At 35.1% G+C, this 24,956-nt stretch overlaps 1 protein-coding gene across 1 annotated transcript; it reads left to right on the top strand.

Moving 5' to 3' along the window:
* The first annotated feature begins 284 nt into the window (after positions 1-284).
* PCDH9 (protocadherin 9) lies at positions 285-3,868 on the top strand. Its single transcript, XM_022572469.2, has one exon. It carries the CDS (start codon positions 770-772, stop codon positions 3,866-3,868), a length of 3,099 nt encoding a protein of 1,032 aa, XP_022428177.2. The 5' UTR covers positions 285-769.
* Positions 3,869-24,956: the final 21,088 nt, after the last annotated feature.

Raw genomic sequence — 24,956 nt, 5'->3', positions numbered from 1 at the left:
AGTGGCCAGAGACTTGCTTCTGTCGCTGCAGCAGCATGTCCGGATGCTTGCTTCCCAGTAAAATTGTATTTAGAAGGCAGTTGAAGAACTGGGAGGAAAGAAAAAAGATAGTCTTTTTAGAAGAAAGAGATGACTCAGTGTGGCAGAGAAGAAAACGCATCATGTATGACATGTGAGAAAGCAATTAGCAGGAACCATAGCTAAGTAGTTAGTGTTTTTCACTGGCTCCCAAAAAAACTAAGGGAGGTCGGTTAGAAGCCAGGAGGCGGGTAAGCCGGGGGGAGGGGGAGTGTGAATGGGAGGAGATGGGGGGTGGGGGCGTGGTGGTGGTGGAGGGGAAAAAGAGAACAAGAATGCATGTTTTGAATTAAACAGTATCCTGAAAACAGTGTGGGTGAATACAGGTAAAAAGAGCAGCTGTCTTTAATTCAAAAGTAGATAATTTCATTTTCTCTGGGCAAATGCAACAAGCCTGGGATATTTAGTATTTTTATCCACAGAGTTAAGTTGCAAACAGTGGCAGAACAAACTGCCATGTTTACTAATATGCAGTGGGAAAATGTGTTGTGATATTTCGTGACTGTGTGCTTTTGTTTACTGAAGAATAATATTGTTTATATGATTGTGTTGACAGTGGCTGTCTCCAAATAAGTCATGAGATGTAATGCATCCTCCAGCCCATGCACGCTTCCTCTTGTAATTTGTGCATCATTCCTCAGTGGAAACCTTTAAACCCTAAAACCCAGGAAAAGAAAATAAATACATTATCATGGACCTGAGGGATTTTTACCTGTTGGCTGCTCTGATTGCCTGTTTAAGGCTGGATTCTGCAATAGCTCAAGAACTTATTTACACTATTAGAGAGGAATTGCCTGAAAATGTGCCCATAGGAAACATACCAAAGGATCTGAACATTTCTCACATCAATGCTGCCACAGGGACCAGCGCTAGCCTTGTCTACAGACTGGTTTCTAAAGCTGGGGATGCCCCTTTGGTGAAAGTATCCAGTAGCACTGGCGAAATTTTCACGACCTCCAATAGAATAGACAGAGAAAAACTCTGTGCTGGAGCCTCTTATGATGAGGAGAATGAGTGTTTCTTTGAACTTGAGGTGGTGATCCTCCCCAATGATTTTTTCAGGCTGATCAAAATTAAAATAATTGTCAAGGATACCAATGATAATGCCCCCATGTTTCCATCTCCTGTCATCAACATTTCCATCCCAGAAAACACTTTGATCAACAGCCGCTTTCCAATTCCATCAGCAACAGATCCTGACACAGGCTTCAATGGTGTACAGCATTATGAATTGTTAAATGGGCAGAGTGTTTTTGGACTGGATATCGTGGAAACTCCGGAAGGAGAGAAGTGGCCACAATTGATTGTTCAGCAAAACTTGGACAGAGAACAGAAAGATACCTATGTGATGAAAATCAAAGTAGAGGATGGAGGCACTCCACAGAAATCCAGCACAGCCATACTGCAGGTCACAGTAAGTGATGTAAATGACAACAGGCCAGTGTTTAAAGAGGGTCTAGTGGAGGTGCACATTCCAGAGAATGCTCCCGTAGGCACCTCTGTAATTCAGCTCCATGCCACTGATGCAGATATAGGCAGTAATGCTGAAATCCGGTACATTTTTGGTGCCCAGGTCGCCCCTGCAACCAAAAGACTCTTTGCTTTAAATAATACTACTGGGTTGATTACAGTTCAGAGGTCCTTAGATCGAGAGGAGACAGCCATTCACAAAGTGACAGTGCTGGCTAGTGATGGCAGCTCCACTCCCGCTCGAGCAACGGTTACCATCAATGTTACTGATGTAAATGATAACCCTCCAAACATAGACCTCAGGTACATTATAAGTCCCATCAATGGCACAGTGTATCTGTCTGAGAAAGATCCTGTCAATACAAAGATCGCCCTAATTACAGTTTCAGATAAGGACACAGATGTGAATGGCAAAGTGATCTGTTTTATTGAAAGAGAGGTCCCGTTTCATTTGAAGGCAGTATACGACAACCAATATTTGTTAGAGACCTCCTCTTTGTTGGACTATGAGGGCACCAAAGAATTCAGCTTTAAAATTGTTGCCTCTGATTCTGGGAAGCCCAGTTTAAATCAGACTGCTCTGGTAAGGGTTAAGCTTGAGGACGAAAATGACAACCCACCAATTTTCAACCAGCCTGTAATTGAGCTGTCAGTTTCTGAAAACAACCGACGTGGGTTGTACTTAACAACTATTAGTGCCACAGATGAAGACAGTGGGAAAAATGCAGATATTGTTTATCAGCTTGGACCGAATGCCTCCTTCTTTGATCTGGACCGAAAGACAGGAGTTTTGACAGCCTCCAGAGTCTTTGACAGAGAAGAACAAGAAAGATTCATTTTTACAGTAACTGCCAGGGACAATGGGACCCCTCCCCTCCAAAGCCAAGCGGCTGTGATAGTTACTGTTCTGGATGAGAATGACAATAGCCCCAAGTTTACTCATAATCATTTTCAATTTTTTGTGTCTGAGAATCTGCCAAAGTATAGTACCGTGGGGGTAATCACAGTGACAGATGCAGATGCTGGAGAGAATAAAGCTGTGACTCTTTCCATTCTAAATGACAATGATAATTTTGTGTTGGATCCCTATTCTGGAGTCATAAAGTCAAATGTCTCATTTGACAGAGAGCAGCAGAGTTCCTACACTTTCGATGTCAAAGCCACTGATGGGGGACAACCACCCCGTTCCTCTACTGCAAAAGTAACTATAAATGTCATGGATGTCAATGACAATAGTCCAGTTGTCATTTCGCCACCTTCTAATACTTCTTTTAAGTTGGTGCCTCTCTCAGCCATTCCTGGCTCTGTGATAGCAGAAGTTTTTGCAGTGGATATTGACACTGGGATGAATGCTGAACTTAAGTATACAATTGTGAGTGGGAACAACAAAGGCCTGTTTCGGATTGATCCAGTAACAGGTAACATCACTCTGGAAGAAAAACCAGCACCTACTGATGTGGGCTTGCACCGATTGGTGGTCAACATAAGTGACCTGGGATACCCTAAGTCTCTGCACACACTTGTGCTTGTTTTTCTTTATGTTAATGACACTGCTGGCAATGCCTCCTATATCTATGACTTGATTCGCAGGACTATGGAGACCCCATTGGACAGGAACATAGGCGATAGCAGCCAACCCTATCAAAACGAGGACTATCTCACCATCATGATCGCCATTGTCGCAGGTGCCATGGTGGTCATCGTCGTGATCTTCGTCACCGTTCTGGTGCGCTGTCGCCATGCATCAAGATTCAAAGCAGCTCAGAGGAGCAAGCAAGGTGCCGAATGGATGTCCCCCAACCAGGAGAACAAACAAAACAAGAAAAAGAAAAGGAAGAAAAGAAAGTCTCCCAAGAGCTCTCTTTTGAACTTTGTTACCATCGAAGAGTCCAAACCCGATGATGCAGTTCACGAACCCATCAATGGGACAATAAGCCTGCCGGCTGAGCTGGAAGAGCAAAGCATAGGTAGATTTGACTGGGGTCCGGCACCTCCAACCACCTTCAAGCCGAACAGCCCTGACCTGGCCAAGCACTACAAATCCGCTTCTCCACAGCCCGCTTTCCATCTTAAACCAGACACTCCGGTTTCTGTGAAAAAGCATCACGTGATTCAGGAGCTCCCGTTGGACAACACCTTTGTCGGGGGTTGTGACACCCTTTCCAAACGCTCTTCCACTAGTTCAGATCACTTCAGTGCCTCAGAGTGCAGTTCCCAAGGAGGCTTCAAGACAAAGGGCCCCTTACACACCAGACAGGTAAATGAGCACTTTTACTGGTCTATAAGTACTGCATACAAGTGCCCAGTCAACCAGTATTAACGTGCCAGTGTGTCTCTTGTTTTGGTCTAACTTTAGCTTAGTTATAAAGAGGGGAAAAAAAAACTTGACCCCTTTTCTATTCCTCTGGGGCTCAGTCAAGAATTTTTAGAACAGCTTTGAAATTTCTGAGTTCTGAGAATTATTTAAACTCCCAGTTTCCTTCAAATGTCAAAAGATGAAAAGAGGAAATTATTCCAAAATGTCCCAAGATAACATTTGCTGAAGAATAAAACCTGTCCTGATAGGCCAAATTCTCCTCCTGGGGTTTCCAAATTGACTGCTTCAAGATTTTCACATTACCATTTGATCTCAAAAGTCACCTTCAAATCTCAAGTTTTAAATGATGTTTGAAGGTGTGACTATAATTATGTTACAGCTGTGGTTGCTAAAGGGGTTAATTTTTTTTTAGTCTCTAAAAAAGATAGTAGAATATTAAATGTATATCAGCTGTGAAGCACATGATTGTTGATAGATTGCGACTAAGCCATATAGGAAGTCTTCTCTTTAATTTCAGATGATTTTATTGTAATATAGTAAATTGGGGGTTGAATAGGAAGGTTTGCAGATTGTCCACAATGGCCAAAGTACTCTTTCAAAAAAAAAAAAAAAAGAAAAGAAGAAGGAAGAAGGAATACTTTCTCCCTAATAGTACTGGTTTATACAGAAAAGAATGAATCCATTGTAAATATTCTCTCATCTTAGTAATGCATAAGTGATCTGTCATAACTCATTTTAAACTGTGAAATATGCCATATGAAGAGGGATTAAGAGGCTGAGAAACTCATATTTCAACCAAATCCAGAATTAGTTTTTCTTAGGTCTAATAATTCCTTGTTAATAAAGATTTAAATGCAGCGCTGTCTAATTTATTTCACTGGTGCTTGTCTGTTGCCATGAAATTTGAGTGTCAATAATAGCCTGTAGATGGCACTAGGGTATCATGTCCCTTGTGCTGGCCAGCTGCCAATCCCACAGTAGCAAGGAAAGGGAGAGGGAAAGATCAAGCTGGTACTATAGCCAAAGATACCTTTTATTTAATGATAGTTGCTCTGGAGCAACTAGCATGTCAGTTCATTTGCTTGCTCTTTTGTGATCAGCTCTCACACACCAACTTTCTAGGATTTTGTAATCCAAGTTCTATCTTTGTTGGTATTGAGTCCACCTATGGTGATGACCCATCTGAATTTGTTAAAAATAAGGAACATACAGATTTTAGAGAATCAAGTAAAGCAAGATAAATTTTCAGGATAGTATTGACAGTCATTGCTTAGTATTTGAAAAGTCAAGAGTTTTTCTTTTTTTCCTGTGGTGGTGGGACTGGTGAGAATGGTCTATTGAAACTCTGTCTCTCACCATCCAATGTTTGTTGCTCTGCAGTGACTTTAAGGTTTCATGGTAGTAAGATATTTATTAAAATCATTCTGGCAGTGAATCACAGAGATTCGTTCAGAACATTAAGTATAACGCCTACGATTTTACAACTAAAATCTACATTTCTTAAAAGATTAAATATGTACAACATTTAGAAAGTACAAGAGCTTGAATGCACAGGATGAAAGGAATTAAAATAAGTCAGTTTGGAGGTTCTAGAGGAGAATACGGAAGTTACTGGATATACATAGAATTTGGAATGAGTTATTTTCATGTTAACTTCATGAGCTTTTTAAAAGAGGTTTGATGTTTTAAAGGTAAGAAAATATCTGCGTTTAGTAGAGGTTTATAAATGTTGGTAAATAGTTAATCATGATGAGAAAAGTAACTTTTGAAACTAAGTGCATTTAAATATAAAGTTGCTATTTTAATGAAAAGAAAACATGGCTTTTTATTATTTGCTTTTAATGGGAAAGTCACTCAAAATACTGATGATATTTTATGATTTGCATAATATCTTGAAAAATATAACACGATTTAAAACTTTTCATATAAAATCTGAAATTTGTTTTCCGAAGAAACATGCTGATATTATTCCCACGTCGTCATCTTTCTTTTCATATTATGTGTGGCGGGTATTATGAGCATTGATGTACAGACACACTTTTTCTGACTTCTTCCCCAAAGTTGAATCTATATATAGTACAGTGACATAAACGTTAAGTGCATTTCAGCAAAGTATGGGAAAGATCTTTTGTCGAGGCTTAGTCAGTCATAGGAAATTTGTTTGTATGATGTAATCTTTGAAATAAGATGCTGAGTAATTCTCTAACTGGAACGAAAGTGCATTTTAGACATTCCTTGAGACCATGTGTTACTATGCTGTTCTCCTTGTAGGCATTTCAATGTTCAAATGTAGCTATAATTCACTATTATGGTAAAGAGCTACTGAAATGGCTTTTCTTATTTACACCTTTTAGAAGTTTTCATGCTGAGAAAGAAAAATTGCAATGTTGTAGAAAAGGAATACTTCTGGAAGTAAGGACAGGTGATGGTGATAGAAATGTGTACAATTTTACTATGAAAGAGGCATATTTTCTATGAATGAAGAACACACATATATATACTATCCTTTAAATTATTTTTTCACTGAACTATATGGCTGTTATTAAAGATGTTCTAGTTAAGCTAAAAAGTAAAAATTATTTTTTTTAGCTCCTTCACTTCAACTAGTGGCTTCACATAAATACAAAATGTGCTCCTGAAGCAACACAATTTTGAAAAAGTAGGGCTTATTACAACAAAAGCTTTCAAAGGAATTTATAAACTAAGGGATAATCTGTGAAGATTTTTAGTTGAATGGGCAAAGATTGCTGTTAACAGAAACACATTTTCACTTTATGGTGCTAGTTGAAGTGTGGGTAAAATGCAAGATTCTTGAGCAAAGGGTTACCAAACTTAAATATCATGAGTTTGTATTGTCTGTACAATGAAAACATAATGTCTGACATTTACACCATGAGTTTGGTTATAGTGCATTGATTCTTATTTTGTCTGGCTTTTTTTCCCCTGCTTTTTTCCCTCATGTGTTATAAAACATTCATAAACCACATTCCTCAACCACTCTATTTTACTAAACTTTCATTTTCCTTGAATATAACAAATCTGTCACTGAATCTTCCACAAATTATTTTTTATGAATTTTTGGAAGTATCCTTAGTATTCACAGATTGAATTAAATGTCCCTTTTTTAAAGAGCTAGATTATATCTTGATATTTATACATAAATAAACAAAGTTCACTGTTATAAGGTTGAGAAGATGACAACATTATCATTTCCAGTAGGGCTTTAAATGACAAAGCTCATTGGCATATTTTCTCTAAAAGGAAAATATCTCCTTAATGAGTATGATTTTTAAAATATAATATTAAGTTCTCAAATTTTAAGGTGTCTCAGAAGCATTTGAAATGTTTCTTAAATCATCGGTTGTTGGTCCCCAATCCCAGAGGTTAGGTTCAGTATCACTAGGGTCAAGCCTGAAAATTTGCATTGCTGACAAGATCCTAGGTGATACCGATGCTGCCAATCCAGGGACCATACTTTGAGACTCACTGCCTCAGCATATTGGGACAAGAAATGTCAGCCCCTTTCCCTTTCAGATTATCATTTCCAGAGGACCTGTTTTTGCATACTCCAACTCTCAGCTCTTATTGAAAGCAGTTTTATTGTAGTTGGAGGCTTTACAGTTAGCTGTTTATTGCTGTTTCCCAACCTGATTGACAGCATTTGGGGAATTAATTTTCTTGGCCCCATTGTGCTTTTTGCAGGGGTATAGATGAAAATGTTAAAGAATTTAAAAAATGACCTATTTACACTTGACAACTTCTTACGGTAATAAAACAATCTATAATAGCTGTACTGTGAGTTTGGTTCAGAGTAAACAGTTACGTTTAATTTTCTAAATGAAATGCTTATTTTAGAGCTTAAACATCCTTACTATAACTTTTCACAATCTAGAGTATTTGCTCATATATACATTTGTATATATATTGAAGAAATTATATATTGAAAATATGTTTGCATGCCATACTCAAGTGTATACATATACTTTTTCAGCATAAAGGGAATTACTTTATTCCCAATCATTCAGAGATACTATATTACTTTTATGATTTCTTCTCATTTTTGAGACTCCCACTGCAGCTGTTACTGAAATGCTGTTATGTCATGCAAAATGCACAAGATAGTCATAGAATTTCTATTTAGAACAGTAAGAAAGAAAAATGAAATTGAAAGTGAAGGGAGCAAATGTTAACTAATGTGAAGCTAGCAAAAACTTTAAGATATTTTAAACTGTTAAATTTTGCAGTATACTGTGAGGGATGAACATAGGTGGCATATGGAAAAAAATTGCTCCTCAAGATGCAAATTATATTTAAAATGTTATCAGTTGTGATTTTTGTTTCTACTCCTTTGCTAAGTGATCTATGTCATGAAATTAGTAGATACCCAGACCCCTTGGATATTCATTCAGGAATTTGAAATGAGCGTGGGCCATCCATTCAGCCTGGCTACCTTTCCTCTTGGTTTTGTGAGACAAATATTTTATATTTGTTTTCAGTTTGATACACCTAAGGTATAAAATTCAAGTTACATTTTAGCCTTTGCTGCTAATAACCTTAAGGAGAATAAAAGTAAAAAGTTACCACTGTATTGGGCATGGACATGTCTACTGATTACTGAACATTTGTTAACATAGAGAAAATAATTTCAGTAGTTAAACTATTCTATTATCTTATTTTTTAAAATTTTGTTGCAATGAATTCTATATATATGCAACACCATAAACTGATGTTCCCTTAGCTTCAGATTAGTCATCCTCATCTTGTCACAGAACAGGCTTTGGCATCATTAAAATTACCTTGTAAATATTGTACTTATACTAATGTGTTATATTCTTATGTTGTATGCATAGTCTTGTTAGTTAAATATTTCAAGCTAAAATTTATCTTCTCATAATAGTACAAATTAAAATATAATACATGAAATAGTAAAACAGAATTTGGACTTAATACAAAAGCTCAGATCTAAAATCAGATTTCCTCCTAACCAGTTCTGAATTATTTGACTCTTAAAGTTTCATTTTCTTATTGACATATAGGAGATGTATGTAAATTACACCCAAAATATTAGAAATGACATCTTCATGAATTATTTTTCACATTACATTATTTTACATGACAGTACTGAGATAGGAAAATAAAACCTTTAAATTATCTTCTTATAAGCTCTGTTTTCACAATTATTTTTAATATGTCATTTAGATTGTTTGATTTCTAAATTTTGCGGGTTGGGAGTGGGGTAATGCAGAAATCCACCAAATGGGAAAAGCTATAGTGCTTGTGTTGGTCCAGCAGTACCAGATTGAGTGTTTGCAGAATTTGAGACCATGTCAACTGCATGGCTCATCTTTAGTACTTTCTCAGTTTGATTTTGTCAGAGTTGAGCTCTTAGCTTGCATGCAGTTAAAACAGGCAAAAAGACAACTGTGGATTGTTTACCACTTTTCACTTAAAATCCTTGCAGTAAGTTTTCTCTGAATTTAGTCTGGTGTTTTCTTGAAGGGGACCCTCTATTGAAACTATAAATTCGTCTTGGTAATATTAACAAATCAGTTAATATCATATATTTCATGTAGTTGGAAACTAAGCAAGAATTGTTTTATGTGTATTTTTAAGTTTTTGCTTTCCTGACAGCTGATTTTATGTTTAATATATTTCTCAGAATTTATTACATACCAGAGCCCTAAAATTTATATCAGGTTTGTTGAAATATGACACTAATCACAGACCAGGTATTCGTGAAAATTCAAGAATGCAAGTCAACAAGGGGCTCGCTTTACAGTTGTAAGTATCTAGAGGCATAGGAGTCATGTTCAATAAGTAATAATGCTGATGTGTTATGGCCTTTTTAAAGGTTAGCTCCCCTAAAATTTATATGGGATCACAAAAGCAAATCCAAATGTAGAAATATGACATCTCAATTACAAAAGGAAATATACTTCACTGTTTAAGATTTCATGAGTTATTTCAGATAGCTGTTAAATCTGTCCAACATTTCATTGGAAAGGAACACATGCTTTTTGCCTTTGTTTGATACAAACCTATTGGGCTGTCAGTCATCAGAAATACAGAACAAGAAAGATATATTACCATGATTGACATTTTGGTTTTGATTTATATTCTTTTTTTCCCTAAGTCAAGATCCATTAAAATGTGAAGTTCATAAATAAGTTCTACCCATTCCTTAACAGTAAAGAATGATGGCAGGAATAAACTGGGAAAACAACCTATACGTAATCTCTCTCACTCATATTGTTGTCCTATAGGAAGTTTGTTGCCTATAGAAAAGAATAGTGGCAGAATTGGAATTTTCTGAGCCATAATATATAACTTTAAAGCATTCAGAACTTGAAGTCATTCATTAAGGATTTGTTTTTACATACTTATCTATTATTTAAATGGCATGTGAAAATATTTCCCCCCTATCTTTATTGGTTTGATTGATTACAGTGCTATACACACACATCACATTTAAAATGATGGACTTGGGACCACCTGTACAGCTGGGAGTGGTGAAGATACATGCACAGGCAAGATCTGTGAAGCACATTTGATTGATTCTTTCTAGTCATTTTACACTAATTATCCCGGAATTCCTTGAGAAAATATATGAAATTAACTTATCTGTTATTGAAAGGAGTATACTATAGCCTCACCACTCATTAATTTATGTAGATGCTGGGGGCTTCCCTGGTGGTGCAGTGATTAAGAATCCGCCTGCCAATGCAGGGGACACAGATTCGAGCCCTGGTCCAGAAGGATCCCACATGCCGTGGAGCACCTAGGTCTGTGTGCCACAGCTGCTGAGCCTGCGCTCTAGAGCCTGCACGCCTAGATCCCGTGCTCTAGAGCCCACAGGCCTAGATCCCGTGCTCCACAACAGGAGAAGCCACTGCAATGAGAAGCCCGTGCACCGCAGCAAAGAGTAGTCCCCGCTCGCCTCAACTAGAGAAAAGCCCGGGTGCAGCAACGAAGACCCGGTGTAGCCAAAAATAAAATAAATATTAAAAAAAAAAAAAAAACACCATTCACTTTACAGCAGTACACCATATATACTCAATAAATATTTGTTAATAAAAAAAACATATAGATGTTTAATTATGTAGGCTGCAGGAAGGAATGGAAATTTGTTCAGTTTTACCATGTTTGTATAATATCTTGTATTTTAACATTCTTCCTTAGTTTGTCTTTCTATCTGACCATCTCTACATTTTAGTATTATGCAGCTTTGTTAATATCCAGGCTCTGGCCTTTTTCAGTCTGTTAGCAGTTAAGAAATACTCTAATCCCTTCCAGGATATTGAGAAACTAATGGATTGCAGAGTATTTGGGTCTTTAAGCTTCAATTGTAAATGGTATGAAGAATTGTCATTGAGCTGATATTTGCATATATCTCTTCCAGTGCTAGTTATTTTGCCTCCTTTTTTTCCTCCTAATCTTCAGCTTTCATTCTAAGAATATCTATTTTAGTCGGAAATAAGCATGCCAGTGATAGAAATTTGGGATTCACTTCCAAATGAATGCCATCACAGACAGGGAAGTTCTGGCACATTTTGCATACATCGGTATGAACACAGTGAACCCTTCATAAGCTCTTAGATTGCAGGAAATCAGTGCTGAAAATTAAGTGGAGTTTTAAAGATTTGCAAAGTAGAGAGCTTTGTATAATGCTGGTATTGCCGGTGCCTATTAAATATGAAGTAAAGGCTTTGTAATACAACTAGCTAACAAATTCCCTTCCACATTAGAGTGATTTATACCTTAGGGAATTAGTCTTGCCTATTTTTTCCAAATGCAGAAACATTGGATGTGTCTGAAAGAATAAAATCTCAAATACATGCCTTAGAATGAACAGATTTGCTCTTGGATAATTCTAATTTTTCAAGATAGATGTTGCAGGCACTCTCATACTTACTTGTGGTACCTCTGTCCATGGTGTGGCCTTCACCTCTCCTAGAAGAATCTCTCAATTGTGTGTATATACTCTCCTTTAAACATAAATCAGATTATAACCCTAGGTATCTATAAAACTGTAGCATTACCATAATGAAGAGGGCTGGCTGCTAAGTGAGTGCTTTGATCCTCAAAGGAATTGATATTGAATCATTTCTCAAACTGTATTTTTAGAATTCACCTTTCTCCATTTGTAAACAGTGTGTATTTGGAGCACAGCAACTCATTCCAGACATACATGGGTTTCAATATATTTACTTTCATGACAGGGTTCAGTAAAATGCCTCACAGTTCTCCAATGCTTAATGTCTTTGACAGGTCCTGTTAGATATAAAATCAGTGGAAATAGCCATGCCTATTTTTTAAAGATTTTACAAATCCTATATTTTTGCCTACTAGAAAACATGTATATAATCCATGTGCAGGCCACAGTAGGTACTATGGACTTGTTGAGAATCATCACAGATGATTGATTTTGAAAACGAAACAGTTTTTGTGCAAGACAATAGCAACTGCAATTCAGTAAATGAGGATTTTTTCCTCATTAAATAAACCTCAAGAAGGAGAAGCATGGAAACACAGGATATATATAATGAAGATGTATCTTTTATAGGAAGACAGTGTCTTCTGCTGACTGGAGTTCCCTTGTAGATCTTTTCTTGAGGAAAAAAAATGCTGGTGCTTTTTTGGATTTGGAGGTTGCAACCAAGCTGTGCCTCCATGTGATAGCAGCTGCATGCTGAGCACTTTCAAATACACAGCTAAATAGGATTCTCAGGAAAGTTCTTGTAGGGGGTGCAAGTGACAAATGGAGACAAAATGGAGTGAGTTCTGAGTTGTGAGTTGATGCCCGCCTGTGTCATATATTCATGCCATTGAACCGATTTTCACATTGGAAGCCTAGAATCACAGTAGCCTTCCTTGTTTGTCAGCTGTGAACACACCTGGACTGGCAGCTTTTCTTTGCTTCATTTCTTGTCATTCTTTAGGTGGACTTTGTTCTCTTATGTTACCTCATATACATCCGCTTTCTTAATTTCTAGATATATTTTTAAATGACAATGACACCAACTTATTTCTGTGTATCTTCCTTCCAAAAAAAAAAAATCAAACAGAAATATTTTGCTCTAGAACATCCATAAATGGTCAAATAAAACATCCACAATGTGTCCATTCTTCCTAGAAACAGAAAATCTCTATTTATGTTTTTCCTTTGCAATTTTCAAAATTGTTTTTTTATACTGATAACATTTTCAAAGTTAAGAAATCATAATAAATTTAGCTGTATAGATTAATAATGTTTCGATGCATTCAAATTTCCAATATAAAAAATGATGTCAGAATTTTTATGAAAATACTTTTTTTTGCTACACACTGAAGTGAGTATCAAAATTACATTAAACCATAATAAAAACAGATAAAATCTTCAGGATATTTTAGTTTGACATGAACTCATTTTCATTCACGGTCTTGACCCCAAAATCTGCCAAGCAGTGATGGCAAACTATGCTGAATTCACTGATTGATTTTTAAACATGGTAATAATTAAGCAGGATCATTTTGACACCTAAAGTCTCTGTTTTAGACAATTGAATTCTGCTTTAGCTAAGGGTTATTGACTTCTGGATGATACTGGGAGCAGCACTCCTCAGGGTTTAAACTATTCCTACAGGACCATCTGTTATTGGCGGGGCTGAGTAGCCTCTCCAGCCATGCAGTGTCAACCCCAGGTGTATATTCAGGATCGTTCAAAACACAACCCAGGTTCCTCATGATCTTTCAGTCTCAAATGACAACTAAGTTAATAAAATACTGGTATATCATAACTTAAAGCTTAATAATTAAGGAGAATATAAGAAAGTCCCTCGAAGTAGAGACAATGTCTTACTTACCTTTGTATTTCTAAGACTAAACTTACAACAGCTCCTAAAAGAGTGAACTTCGTAGTCATTCAGTAAATGTTGACCTAATGAGAGTGATCAGCTGATATTGGAATCATGCCTTATGTATGCATATTTCCATTGATAATCTCTATAACAACTACAGAAAGAAGACATTACCATTCTTATTAAACTTATATAGAGATTGAGAGACAGAAAATATGTTTTTTTCAAGTCACATGGCTAAAGCATTTATTTCCAGTTTAGAACCTTACCTCTGCACTGGTATTTCTTCCTCATATGTGCCTACTTTTACTTGAAAAACACTATTTTTAGGCCAGATATAAGTTTGAAACATTTTCTTCATTAGGGACATTATTTTTGTTGGAAAGGATTGCAACTCATTTATTTAAAAACCCGCATTATCAATACAAGGCAATTCATTGCACCCAAAATTGTTCTTCCTGCAATACCTCCCAGTAAACTAATTCTAGACCATAAGATTAAACTGTGGTAAGCATATGACGACGAGGCCTAAACAAATAAAGTATATATGGGGAGAGTTCTGATTGTCTGGTTTCAGCTACTGTCCCTATTTTCTTCTGCAACAGCTGGGACTTGATGACAAACTCTCTAGTTAGGTTTAAGGGTTTTTTTGGGTTTTGGGTTTTTTTTGGTGGCTAACGAGTCCCCATAGTCTCTAATCTAAGAAATTTTGATCTCCCTAGACACCCCCATTCATATTTCTGGAGGTCCAGTGAAGACCAACTAACCTAACCTCATCCTATAGATGAGCAAGTGTAAGCATTCTTAGACCCTGCATTTTGACATTTTGATTTTTGTAAACAGTGAAATATAATTAACACCTTTATATGCTTTATCAGTGTCTTGACTCACTAGTGATTTCTGCATTTGTATGAGAGAGAGAGAGAGAGAAGCAGAGGGTTAAAAAACCGCTGATTCTAATGTACATGAGCACACTCTCATATCACTTAATTAGAGATATCTGTGGTTTCCGTTTTCTCCCTCACTTCTTCCACACCACTGTGTCTGCCCATCATAACATCTTTATTCATGTTAGGATATAATAAGACGGGAAAGAATGAACATAAACAGGATCAGATATCTTTTCTTCGAAGATTCCTCATCCAAAATTTTTATTTAAACCTTTGATTACTTAGATAATTGAGTGATTACTTCTAAACAATGATCAATAGATTCACTTTGATATCTGCTTAATAGAGACAGTGTGTTCTGGAGGAGAAAAAAAAGTCATCATTAAAGTTCACTTAATAGACTTTTGAGCCATCCAGACGACACCATAGAATCACATATGAATCCTATAAAAAGCAGCAAAATAATAATTGAATAGAAAGTGGTGTCTAACTACTATATTAATTTTAGAAAGATAAATTTAGTGTCTAATAGAATTTACAGAATAGTTTCTCAAGACTCAAAATGGACCTTTGAGAATATTTGGCCTATTTAATTCCTTTTCCACATGAAGAAAACTGAGATTACTACAAAAAGTAGTTTGATATTTGAAGTAAAAAAAAAAAAAAAGACTTGGAGAACTGCTATTTTAAAAACTGTGTCACATAGGATATATTATTTGAATGTACCATTTCTTGCTTTCCTAGCCTGTAAAATAGATGTAATCAGGCCTAATACATAAGGTTGTTATTAAATTGAGTGCATACATGGGTGCATGTAGATTTCTGGCCCATGGTAGGCAGACACTCGAAAACCTACCTATTTTTCGCCTATTTTTTCCAAGGATACAAACTTACCACTTCAATTTCATTTAATACATGTTCTCTAAGTTTTGTTTTTGGTGGTTTTCTTGAATTTAAGTTTTGTGTCTTTTTTTAAAATTTTATTTTATTGAAGTATAGTTGATTTACAACGTTGTGTTAGTTTCTGGTATACAGCAAAATGATTCAGTTATACATATATATAATGCAAACTATCTTTTTAAAAAGCAAGTTATCTCTGTTAATCTGTTTTAGGTTTAAAACACCGTTTTTGAGTTATCTAGGATTTATGAAAAGTTGATCTTTGTAACAGCGTCAGAGAACAGCAGATAGGATGTTATATTTTGATCTCAGTCCCTATTGTTTCATATTTGTATAATTGCTTCATCTTTCATTTTGTGTATTTCACCATTTTCATTTGCATGTTGTGTTTTAAAATTATCTTGCTTCTTTTAGTTTTTGTTATTAATTTACTTCCCCATGAATTATCCATAGGAACTCCACCCATCTGGGGATTTTCACCTTATACATCACTCTATTACAAAACAACATACAAGAGAGGGAATCTGTTTCACAGTCAGTACTTAACACAGCTGGAGCCATTTGAAACCTGCTGGGTTTTGCTTCCAATTATTCCGTAGACTAGAAAGCATCCCTGTTGAAGTAATGGCATACATGGTATAATCATACTAGTTAAAATGCCTTGGAGTATATGGATCATTTTTGTGGGATTCATCAAATTTATGCCAGAAGCACAATATTTTTTTTTTACTATTTCTCTGAGTCTAAATTAATATATGTTCATTTATAAGTAAGATTTTTAAAATATTTATTTATTTTTGGCTGCGTTGGGTCTTCATTGGTGCACACTGGCTTTATCTAGTTGCGGCGAGCAGGGGCTACTCTTTGTTGCGGTGCACAGGCTTCTCATTGCGGTGGCTTCTCTTTGTTGTGGAGCATGGGATCTAGGTTCCGTGCTGTTTGCTGGGGAACACGGGCTCTAGGCACGTGGGCTTCAGTAGTTGTGGCACGCAGGCTTCAGTAGTTGTGGCTTGCAGGCTCCAGAGTGCAGGCTCAGTAGTTGTGGTGTACGGGCTTAGTTGCTCTGCAGCATGTGGGATCCTCCCAGACCAGGGCTCAAACTCATGTCACTTGCATTGACAGGCGGATTCTTAACCACTATGCCACCAGGGAAGTCCCTATAAGTAAGATTTTAATGTCTTAATATGCAAGTTTATAATGTTTGAGTACATATGTGACACTGTAACATAAATGAGACCCAACAAATAAAAATATTACACAAATGATAGTACTGAAAAAATATTTTTTCTTAATATCCTGAGGCCGAAATCATTGCTTTATGTTGGAATTGGTGAAATCATCAAGATAAAGTTAATGATTTGGATTTGGAACAGAATGGATTTGTTATTCATTTAGTTAATTTTATCAACTAAATAGAAAGTAGATACAGTCAAATTTCAATTGGCCTTGCTGTGACTTCGATCGTAAAAATTAAATTTTTAAGTTCTTGTTGACTTTTACGATCCTCTCAGTGCTGTTTGATTGTTTTTGGATCAGTCTTTTGTTTTAATTATAGACAGTGCCTCAATAGGTAGAAAGGACTTTAAAACAAAACAAGCTATGATAAGAAAACTCACTCTTTGTGCTTGGAAAAATTTAATCTAACAGAGAATGCATGGCAAAGTGGCATGATTTCCTTTAAACCACTGCCTGTTTTATGCTAAGATGAGATGTCCATCATACAGTATTGGGGTACAGAGCAGGGTTGGGACATAGGATGGATGTTACCTTGGGTATCAGACATCATGGAGTTGTAAGAATTATAGCATGGCATATAGGCAGTGTTTAATAAATTCTAGTTAATCCCACCACAAGGGCAAACAGGAGATAATCAGGCAAAATGAGGGTGTTAGACACATTCTAAATGGCAAGAATCAGGCTTTAGGTATTTGGGTTCATAGTTTTATTTGAGATATTTAGCATTCTCATGGCATCAAGTGTATATACGTGTTTACTACACATATATATATATATATATATATATATATATATATAGCTAAATTTAAATTAAGATGACCACCATTTTATGTTGTCCCTATCAATGATCTATTCTGTTAACTCTTAGAATGGAGAGGTGAATGTGTATCCCAGGAATTTTATGTAAATTCCAGTTCAGATAATGACTAATTACTTTATTCTATGAGGAGAATTATATTTCTTGCACCATTCACATCTTTCTTTATGTGATCAGGGCTCACTTGATTTTCTCATTTAGCAATGCAAAGGAGTTTTTCTGCCTGCTGAGCACTTATCTTATTCAGGCATAAGCCTGACAACTAGACAATATCCAGCCTTATCACTAGAACACTGAACTATATTATATTTTCCTTAATGGATACTAAAACTTATTCCAGAATTATATATTATAGTTTTAAAATGTGTATTCTTTTTAAATTCTGCCTTATAGAACTATGAAACTTTTCTGCTGCCAAAGAACTGTGATGTGATCCACTGATATATATGCAAATTAATCTCTTTTATTTTTCATTAATTCTGTTATTCAACAGACATCTATTGAGTAACAGCTGTGATCTAGGAACAGTGTTAGACAATGGGATTTTTTTTTTTTTTTAATGAATAAGACATTGCTTTAAAAGATTCCAGTGGTTTTAAACACAATACATTTTTTTCCTTGGAATTCCCTTATTTAAGAAAAAAATATATGAGTTCTCTCTCTCAGTTTTAAATTGATGTCATCATTTCCCTGAAATATATTTTTTAAAGTATTTTTTTTTTTAACTAGTGCTGGAGACTTGATCTTTCAGTAGGGCAATAAAATTCTAAGATCTATTACTCTAATTAGAAGCATGCCAAGTTTAAATTTATCCTTTGGTTAATTTAGAGGGAAATACACTTTTCATCCTTAAAATCACACTTCTTCTACAGGCAAAGGTGTTAATAAAATATGGTTGCAAGTAAAACTTCATTTTTGTAACTATATGAGATTAGCATATTTGCTATATTAAAAAATCACTTTAAAAACATGGCACACATTGATAATGTTGAATAATAACTCGAGTTAAAAAGGACAGTGTTCTCTAAAAATGGAGTTTCATAGGGATCCATTTTGAAAGGGATATTTTGAGTCATGATATTCTGCAAAAGAATGTTCAGCCTTAGCCCTCAAAAAGACATAAGCCTAACATAGACATGGAACATAGATGTTAAACTCTAGCTAGAATAAATGTTTGGTTTAATTGGCTTTTACCTCCAGATGGTTCTGAATTGGACAAGTCCATTTTCTTATGAATATTTATCACAATATTTAAAAGAATGGATGCAATGACATAAATTTGAAAATAGAGACCTTTGTTATATAAACTTTTTTCTTAAATTAAGAAACATTCATATCCTGAAATTTTGGTTTTCTTTAATCATAGAAGAAAATGTCATAATTGGGCTTTACGTTTCAGGCAAGACAGTATTGTTATTTTTAACTTAATCATTTCTAAAGCACTAATTTACATATGGGTGAATGTTTATATGAGCAGGTTGTTTCAAAGTTTCAACATAATATTTGAGAAAAAAATCTTTGTTTTTGCACTTTTTTGCACATTTCTGTGCAAATGTATTTTTAAGAAAAATTCTTACTGCCAGAAAATGTACTATTTTAATTGTAGATAGGCTTCAGTGATAACCATCAAGCTGGTGCCTAACTCCAAAAAGATCTTTCCAACTGTTCTGTGGATATTTAGGCAACTGTCTCCAAGTAATTACTGTTATATACATGAACTACAAAATTGAAACCTGGTAAAATATATAGACCTCAGGAATAAGGTGTGTAATAGCTCTTGTTAATTAAATTTATTGATTAAAACATAAACATTTTTTGGAAATTATAAATGTATTATATGACCAGTCATGAAAATAAATGTAATTCACTTTTCAATAATGTGAAAATATGGACAATTTGGAAAGCTAATTTAGAACCAAACAACAGGATAGATTACGCTTAGTAACACAGATACATTTAAATAAAGGATGGTGTGGAAATCACATGAGGATTACCCTGTCTGTTTTAACTAACTTCTACATAAAATCAGAAATGTGGCAGTCTCACCATCACTCACAATGACAATGACATTTAACTTGGTGTTATTATGTAGTTTTAATTCCTTGCTTATTATGATTTTTATAAGTAACTAGGCATTGCTTTACCAAAGAAAATAAACCACTAGTGGTTAATTTAAATAAATACTTAGATTTTCCTATTTTCAAAACTTTGATACACATTATTTTCTAATTTTTGGCAACAATAATATCTATTCTAAACCAATTATACTTTGCTAAAATTTCACTTAGCATCTTGAGAATTCAATTTTCTCATCTGAAAAACAGATCATTGGATTCAGTCATTTTAAAATTTCTATTATTAAAATTTAAACTACAGCTTTTGTTAATTACTTAGGGAAGCATCACTCTTTGGCAGGTTTCCTCTTACCACCCAACATGTGTCTGGCCTTCTTTCTATCATCAGTTGATGTATGTTCAAACGGTGCAAATCAATGTTAACATTGGCTCAAGAAAAACAATTACAAAGTAAATCATATGGTTCAGTCTCTCCTGACAATGAACGATTTGCAGTATTCTCATTGTTTGCAAGATGTATGTTATCACTCTCTTGCATTAGTATTGATAACAGACTGTTGCCATTATCTTCTTTGAGGTCTCTGCCTGATTCATTTTCTCCTTCTGAACTAGAAATTTAACATTTTCCTCCTAAATCAGAAATCACAAAACAGACGAACTATAAAATCTCAAGATTATTAGTGCTTAGAGTTTGATTAGAAAACTGTCCATTTAAAATAGTATGTAGCTACCATATTTTTATCAGTAACATTAATTATGTTTGATTTTTTCTGTAGTAAGACATTAAGATGAATTTAGTATTTCAACTTTTGTGAATATTGGAGAATTATATATAGTTTGGGGATAATGTGTAAATACAATTATTTTGAAGTCAGACACTGGTAATTTTGATTAATGGTATCATTTGTTCTTAGGATAAGTTTTAGAAAAGCTAATTAAATCGAATAACACTCAACAATTTTATTGGTAACCTGTTCATTCAAAGACAAAATAGAGTTAAGTTGAAGAAAAATGTAAATAATCATAACTGTCCATCTGAAGGAAAATCAAGTTTGGGAATAAAAGGACTGAATTTCAAATTAGCTGAAGTAGCCCCCAAATATGCCACCTGAATGTCAAACGACAAGTGGCATTTGCTTAGAGGAATATGAACTAGAACTACGTATTGCCATAGCACAGCCTACCACATTTTCTCCAGAACACTGCAGAAACGGCCCTACAAGGATGATTCTGAAACCTGGAGAGAAGCCTAGGAGTACTTGCTCCCATAATATCTCAATGATTTCTGGACCTCAAAATTTGCTTGCGTTTATCACTATTTACTTCATTACACTCTTTCATCTTATCAAAAACTTTAGGAAAACTCAATTCTATCCGTGTTTTTGGTAGAAGTATTACAAAAAGGCTGCTTTATGCTATAGGTGGATGGGTTTAGAAGTTACTTTGCAAGTTTGGGAAGTTGATATAGATGGAGGAGGTATATTTGCAGAGATGCCACATGTTGGCCACAAGACATTCTTTTTTTCATTTTAAGCAACTTCATCCAATGCTCACATCCTGAGTATACAGCAACAAAGATGCCTTCCTTAACCGTATGAGTATATGGACATGATCTGTTTTCTAGGTATTTATTCCCTGGATGTAAGGTCATATGTAGGTTATTTAAAAAATTGCAAGACTATTTAATGTCACAATGCAGGTGACAGCAAATTATAAAGAATTTATAAGTAATATAATAGAAATAGATGAATGTCAAATGAATACCATATGATTTTTGCAAAAGAGGCATTTTAGCTATTTTGGGCAGTAATTGGTGGAATGAGATGTAAGCAATCTCTGACAAAGTGAGAAACTGGACAGGCCAAGGCTTAAAATCCCTTGAGTTTATGGAGCTTTGTCAGAGTCAGCCATTCTGTGGACAATACAGTGAATCACAGCTATATGATTAATCAAATCAGTTCTCTATTGTAAAAGGACAAAGAGATGATGCCCACTGGCATCTGATTTGGAATTGGATGCTTGTAGATTAATGAACTTGTGCAGACTGTGCCTTCCAATGTTTTGCCTGGAAGAGAAATAAATTTGTTAGGAATTTAGACAAAAGCAACATTAGAAAACCATAACAGAGTTAGAGTAGCCTATATAGGGGAAAAGCTAACATTAAAAAGAATAAATTCATTAATCTTAATGAATTGTGATTGAAACTAACTATTGAGTAACAGGATTAGTCATTATCACGAAAAAATGTAAAACATGCTTTTAAACATTTATAAAAGTCACTGGCCAAAAAAAAAACCCACACTAACTTCAGCTAAATAGCAAACAATTTCATGGGAGAAATGGAAGATATTTGGGAATCTGTAAAGAGAAGATCACAATATTCCCCTTGGCACTGTTATCTCTTTATTTCTAGTAACTTCATTTGCAATGCTTTGAAAGTAGATTTCCAACACCAAATAATGACAATCAGCCAGCATTTACTTGAGTACTCACTGTGCTCCTGGCATTCTTCTTTGCCCTTTACATGTATTAACTTCTTAAATAGGAACAATAATATTGTGGGTCAGGAGAAGTTACATGATTTGCTTAAGGTCACAGTTCTTGTAAATGGAGAGTAGTCTAGGACTTGAACCCTAGCAGTTTTACACCGGAGGCTTTGCTTGTAGTTGCTAAGCAATACTGCCTCTATGATTGAACTTCTAGTTTAAAAAATAAAATTGTGGCATGTCACCAAGAGTCACTTGTGCCCAAAATAAATTATTTGTATAAAGATAAAAAAGAAAAGCTGAAGTCTAATTTAACATTTCTGTTTTAAATCCCTTTAGGGTACATATTTCGGCAATAAGCATATGGCTTGATGATACAGCCATACCCGAGGCATGTGTAGCTCTTTCCAGTGTACAGTGAACATTCATGGACATTACATAGTAAGAGTAGTAATAGCATTAGTGTGTTTTAGGCAGTAGCATTCTGGATACTTTTGACAAACAGTATATTTTGGCAGTGAATTTCAAACATTCTGCTAATTTCAAAATAGAAGAATTTTGTGATTTTTTTTTAACTACTCTTTATAAGGAGGCATCTAGAAGAGGGGGCGGTCAAGCAATAATGATGATAAAAAGATCTCTCTTCTCCACTAGACTAGAATGATGCTCTCCTGTTTTAATTTTTTTTTTTATTCCAGCCCCTGCTCTCCAGTGTATCAGAAGCAACATCCACCTCTGCACAAACTTGTCCACTAAGCTCAGCATGTGCCTTTTCCCAACCTATCCGTAATGCACTAGGAGACATATCTTCATGTGTATTTAGAAATGTGTATAATAAACTTTTATTATTGTTTATAAAATTTTAGCCCTAAAATTTTTCCAGTTTTATCACCTACAACTACAAAAAGTATCCAGTAACTCCATACAGTTTTATAAATCTACCATATTTCATTACTGGCTTCTTAATATGTCCTTGCCTAAAACTCTAACAAGAGATGGGGAACACTTGTCAACCACATGTTGGACATTCAGCATCCCCCTTAAATCTGAGAATTGGAGAGAACCATTTCAGCCATATAGTCAGATAAAATTTGTTTATCATGGATTATTATAATGGATGCATTTTGGTAAAATTCCTAAGTGAGAAAATTGCAGTTTTAATTTGAGGTGCATTTGAAGGTGAAAACGAAATAGCTGAGAGTTCTGGTTGCACAGTTTTCCCTATTCCATTTGGCAAAGGAAACTGATTCTTGGAACAACATGCTAACTTTGTGTCCACTGTGTGTAGTGCATGTGGATCGTTGCATTACTCATGGATGCTATTCTTATTTAGAATATAAATTCTGCCACATTCCTAGAGAATAACAAGGATCTGCTCTTTTGAAAAATGTCTCTTGATATGAGACAGATTGACTTAAAATTCCAAAAGTCCATATTTTTGAAGCTCACATTGCTTACATTTTGATTGTGCTTACTTTATTTTGGGCAGCAGCTTTTTCTTGATGACCCTTACTTATAAGCTTCAGTAGGCAGAAAAATTTCAATTACTCTAATTAAAGACCAGCATTGAACATGTTGACCAAATGTAGATTTTATGTTGTTAATTAGACAAGAATTTGGTAAGATTTTAGATCCACCATTGATAGAAGAAAGCTAAATTCACCTGTGAATTTGTCAATGAACTAGAGTGGCAGGATTTCCTTGGTTTAAATTATTAGGGTAAGAGATTGGAAAAGCATAATTCTTCGATATGTACTCAAAGACACACAGGCAAGTTTACTTTGAACTCAAAAACATATGCAAGGCTAGAAAGCAATAGGGATGACAGGTATCATTTTGTCTGTATATTTGTTTAAAGAGTCATTTATAGAGAAGTGATTTTTTTAAACGACACTTTTTGATGTAACTCACATTTCATGAGACCAAACATAAAAGCAAAAATATTTGTAGTAATCACTTTTTATCAGATTCAGGTAGAAGAGTGCCAAACTGTTTTGATTTCATGATAGGTTATAGTCCTGTGATGGAGTTCCCAGTTGGGGTTTGGAAACTAAAACCCTGGCATGCTGTTGTTAGTGCCCTAACATGATGTGTTGATTTAGCTTTCCAGATGACTTAAAATATAGCTGGAGTTCTCCTTTATCTAGGGACTAGACACACAAGGCTTTGTGAGAAACTAGATTAATTTTGCATTGACGTTCTGGGTGTTGCTGATAATTTGTAGAGACATTATGCCTATTGGTTATGACGGTGACAGACAGACTCTATCCAAACGAACATTACAAGAGCCAAATTTAATAGTCTTAGCATTGGAAGTTTCTGCCTTGAGTAGAGCAGAAGCTTTCCAGCATGTGCTTTGTTTTCTACTCCCACAATTATGAATTAATATACATCAATTCCAGACAGCTGAGGAATGACATAAGAGGATTAATTAGAACTAGACAACATTACACTAGTGGAGTGAAAATTCTGTAATGCTTTTTTCTGCAGTGACGTGGTAGAAAAGGCAAATGGGCACCAATTTCTAGCCTTTACACATTCAAAATTTCAAGAAAGTGGATGAAAAGGGAAGTGGAGAATAATTATGTTACTCAAGCTGGTATAATTTTTCTCATCAAATACATAACTCATTTTTCACAAATATCAAGAATTGATTCAACTGAGTGATTCAGTATTGTATTCAGTGTATGATTTTGTCCATTTAATTACAACCACTTTTATCTGTTAAAAATAATCACAGAAAGGGTATAGTTAGTCTGTGACCACAGTAAGAAAATGAGATGCAATGAATACACGCAGGTCTCATATACTATTATATACCTATTGCTGTATGAAATATCTCTGAAGTGAA

This window comes from Delphinapterus leucas, chromosome 18 (genome assembly GCF_059928025.1).
Source record: "Delphinapterus leucas isolate spDelLeu-1000000601 "Yukka" chromosome 18, BTC_Dleu_Yukka2, whole genome shotgun sequence".
Lineage (NCBI taxonomy): Eukaryota > Metazoa > Chordata > Mammalia > Artiodactyla > Monodontidae > Delphinapterus > Delphinapterus leucas.
The sequence above is the reverse complement of the archived record's forward strand: the minus strand, read 5'-3'. Positions and strand labels throughout refer to the sequence as shown.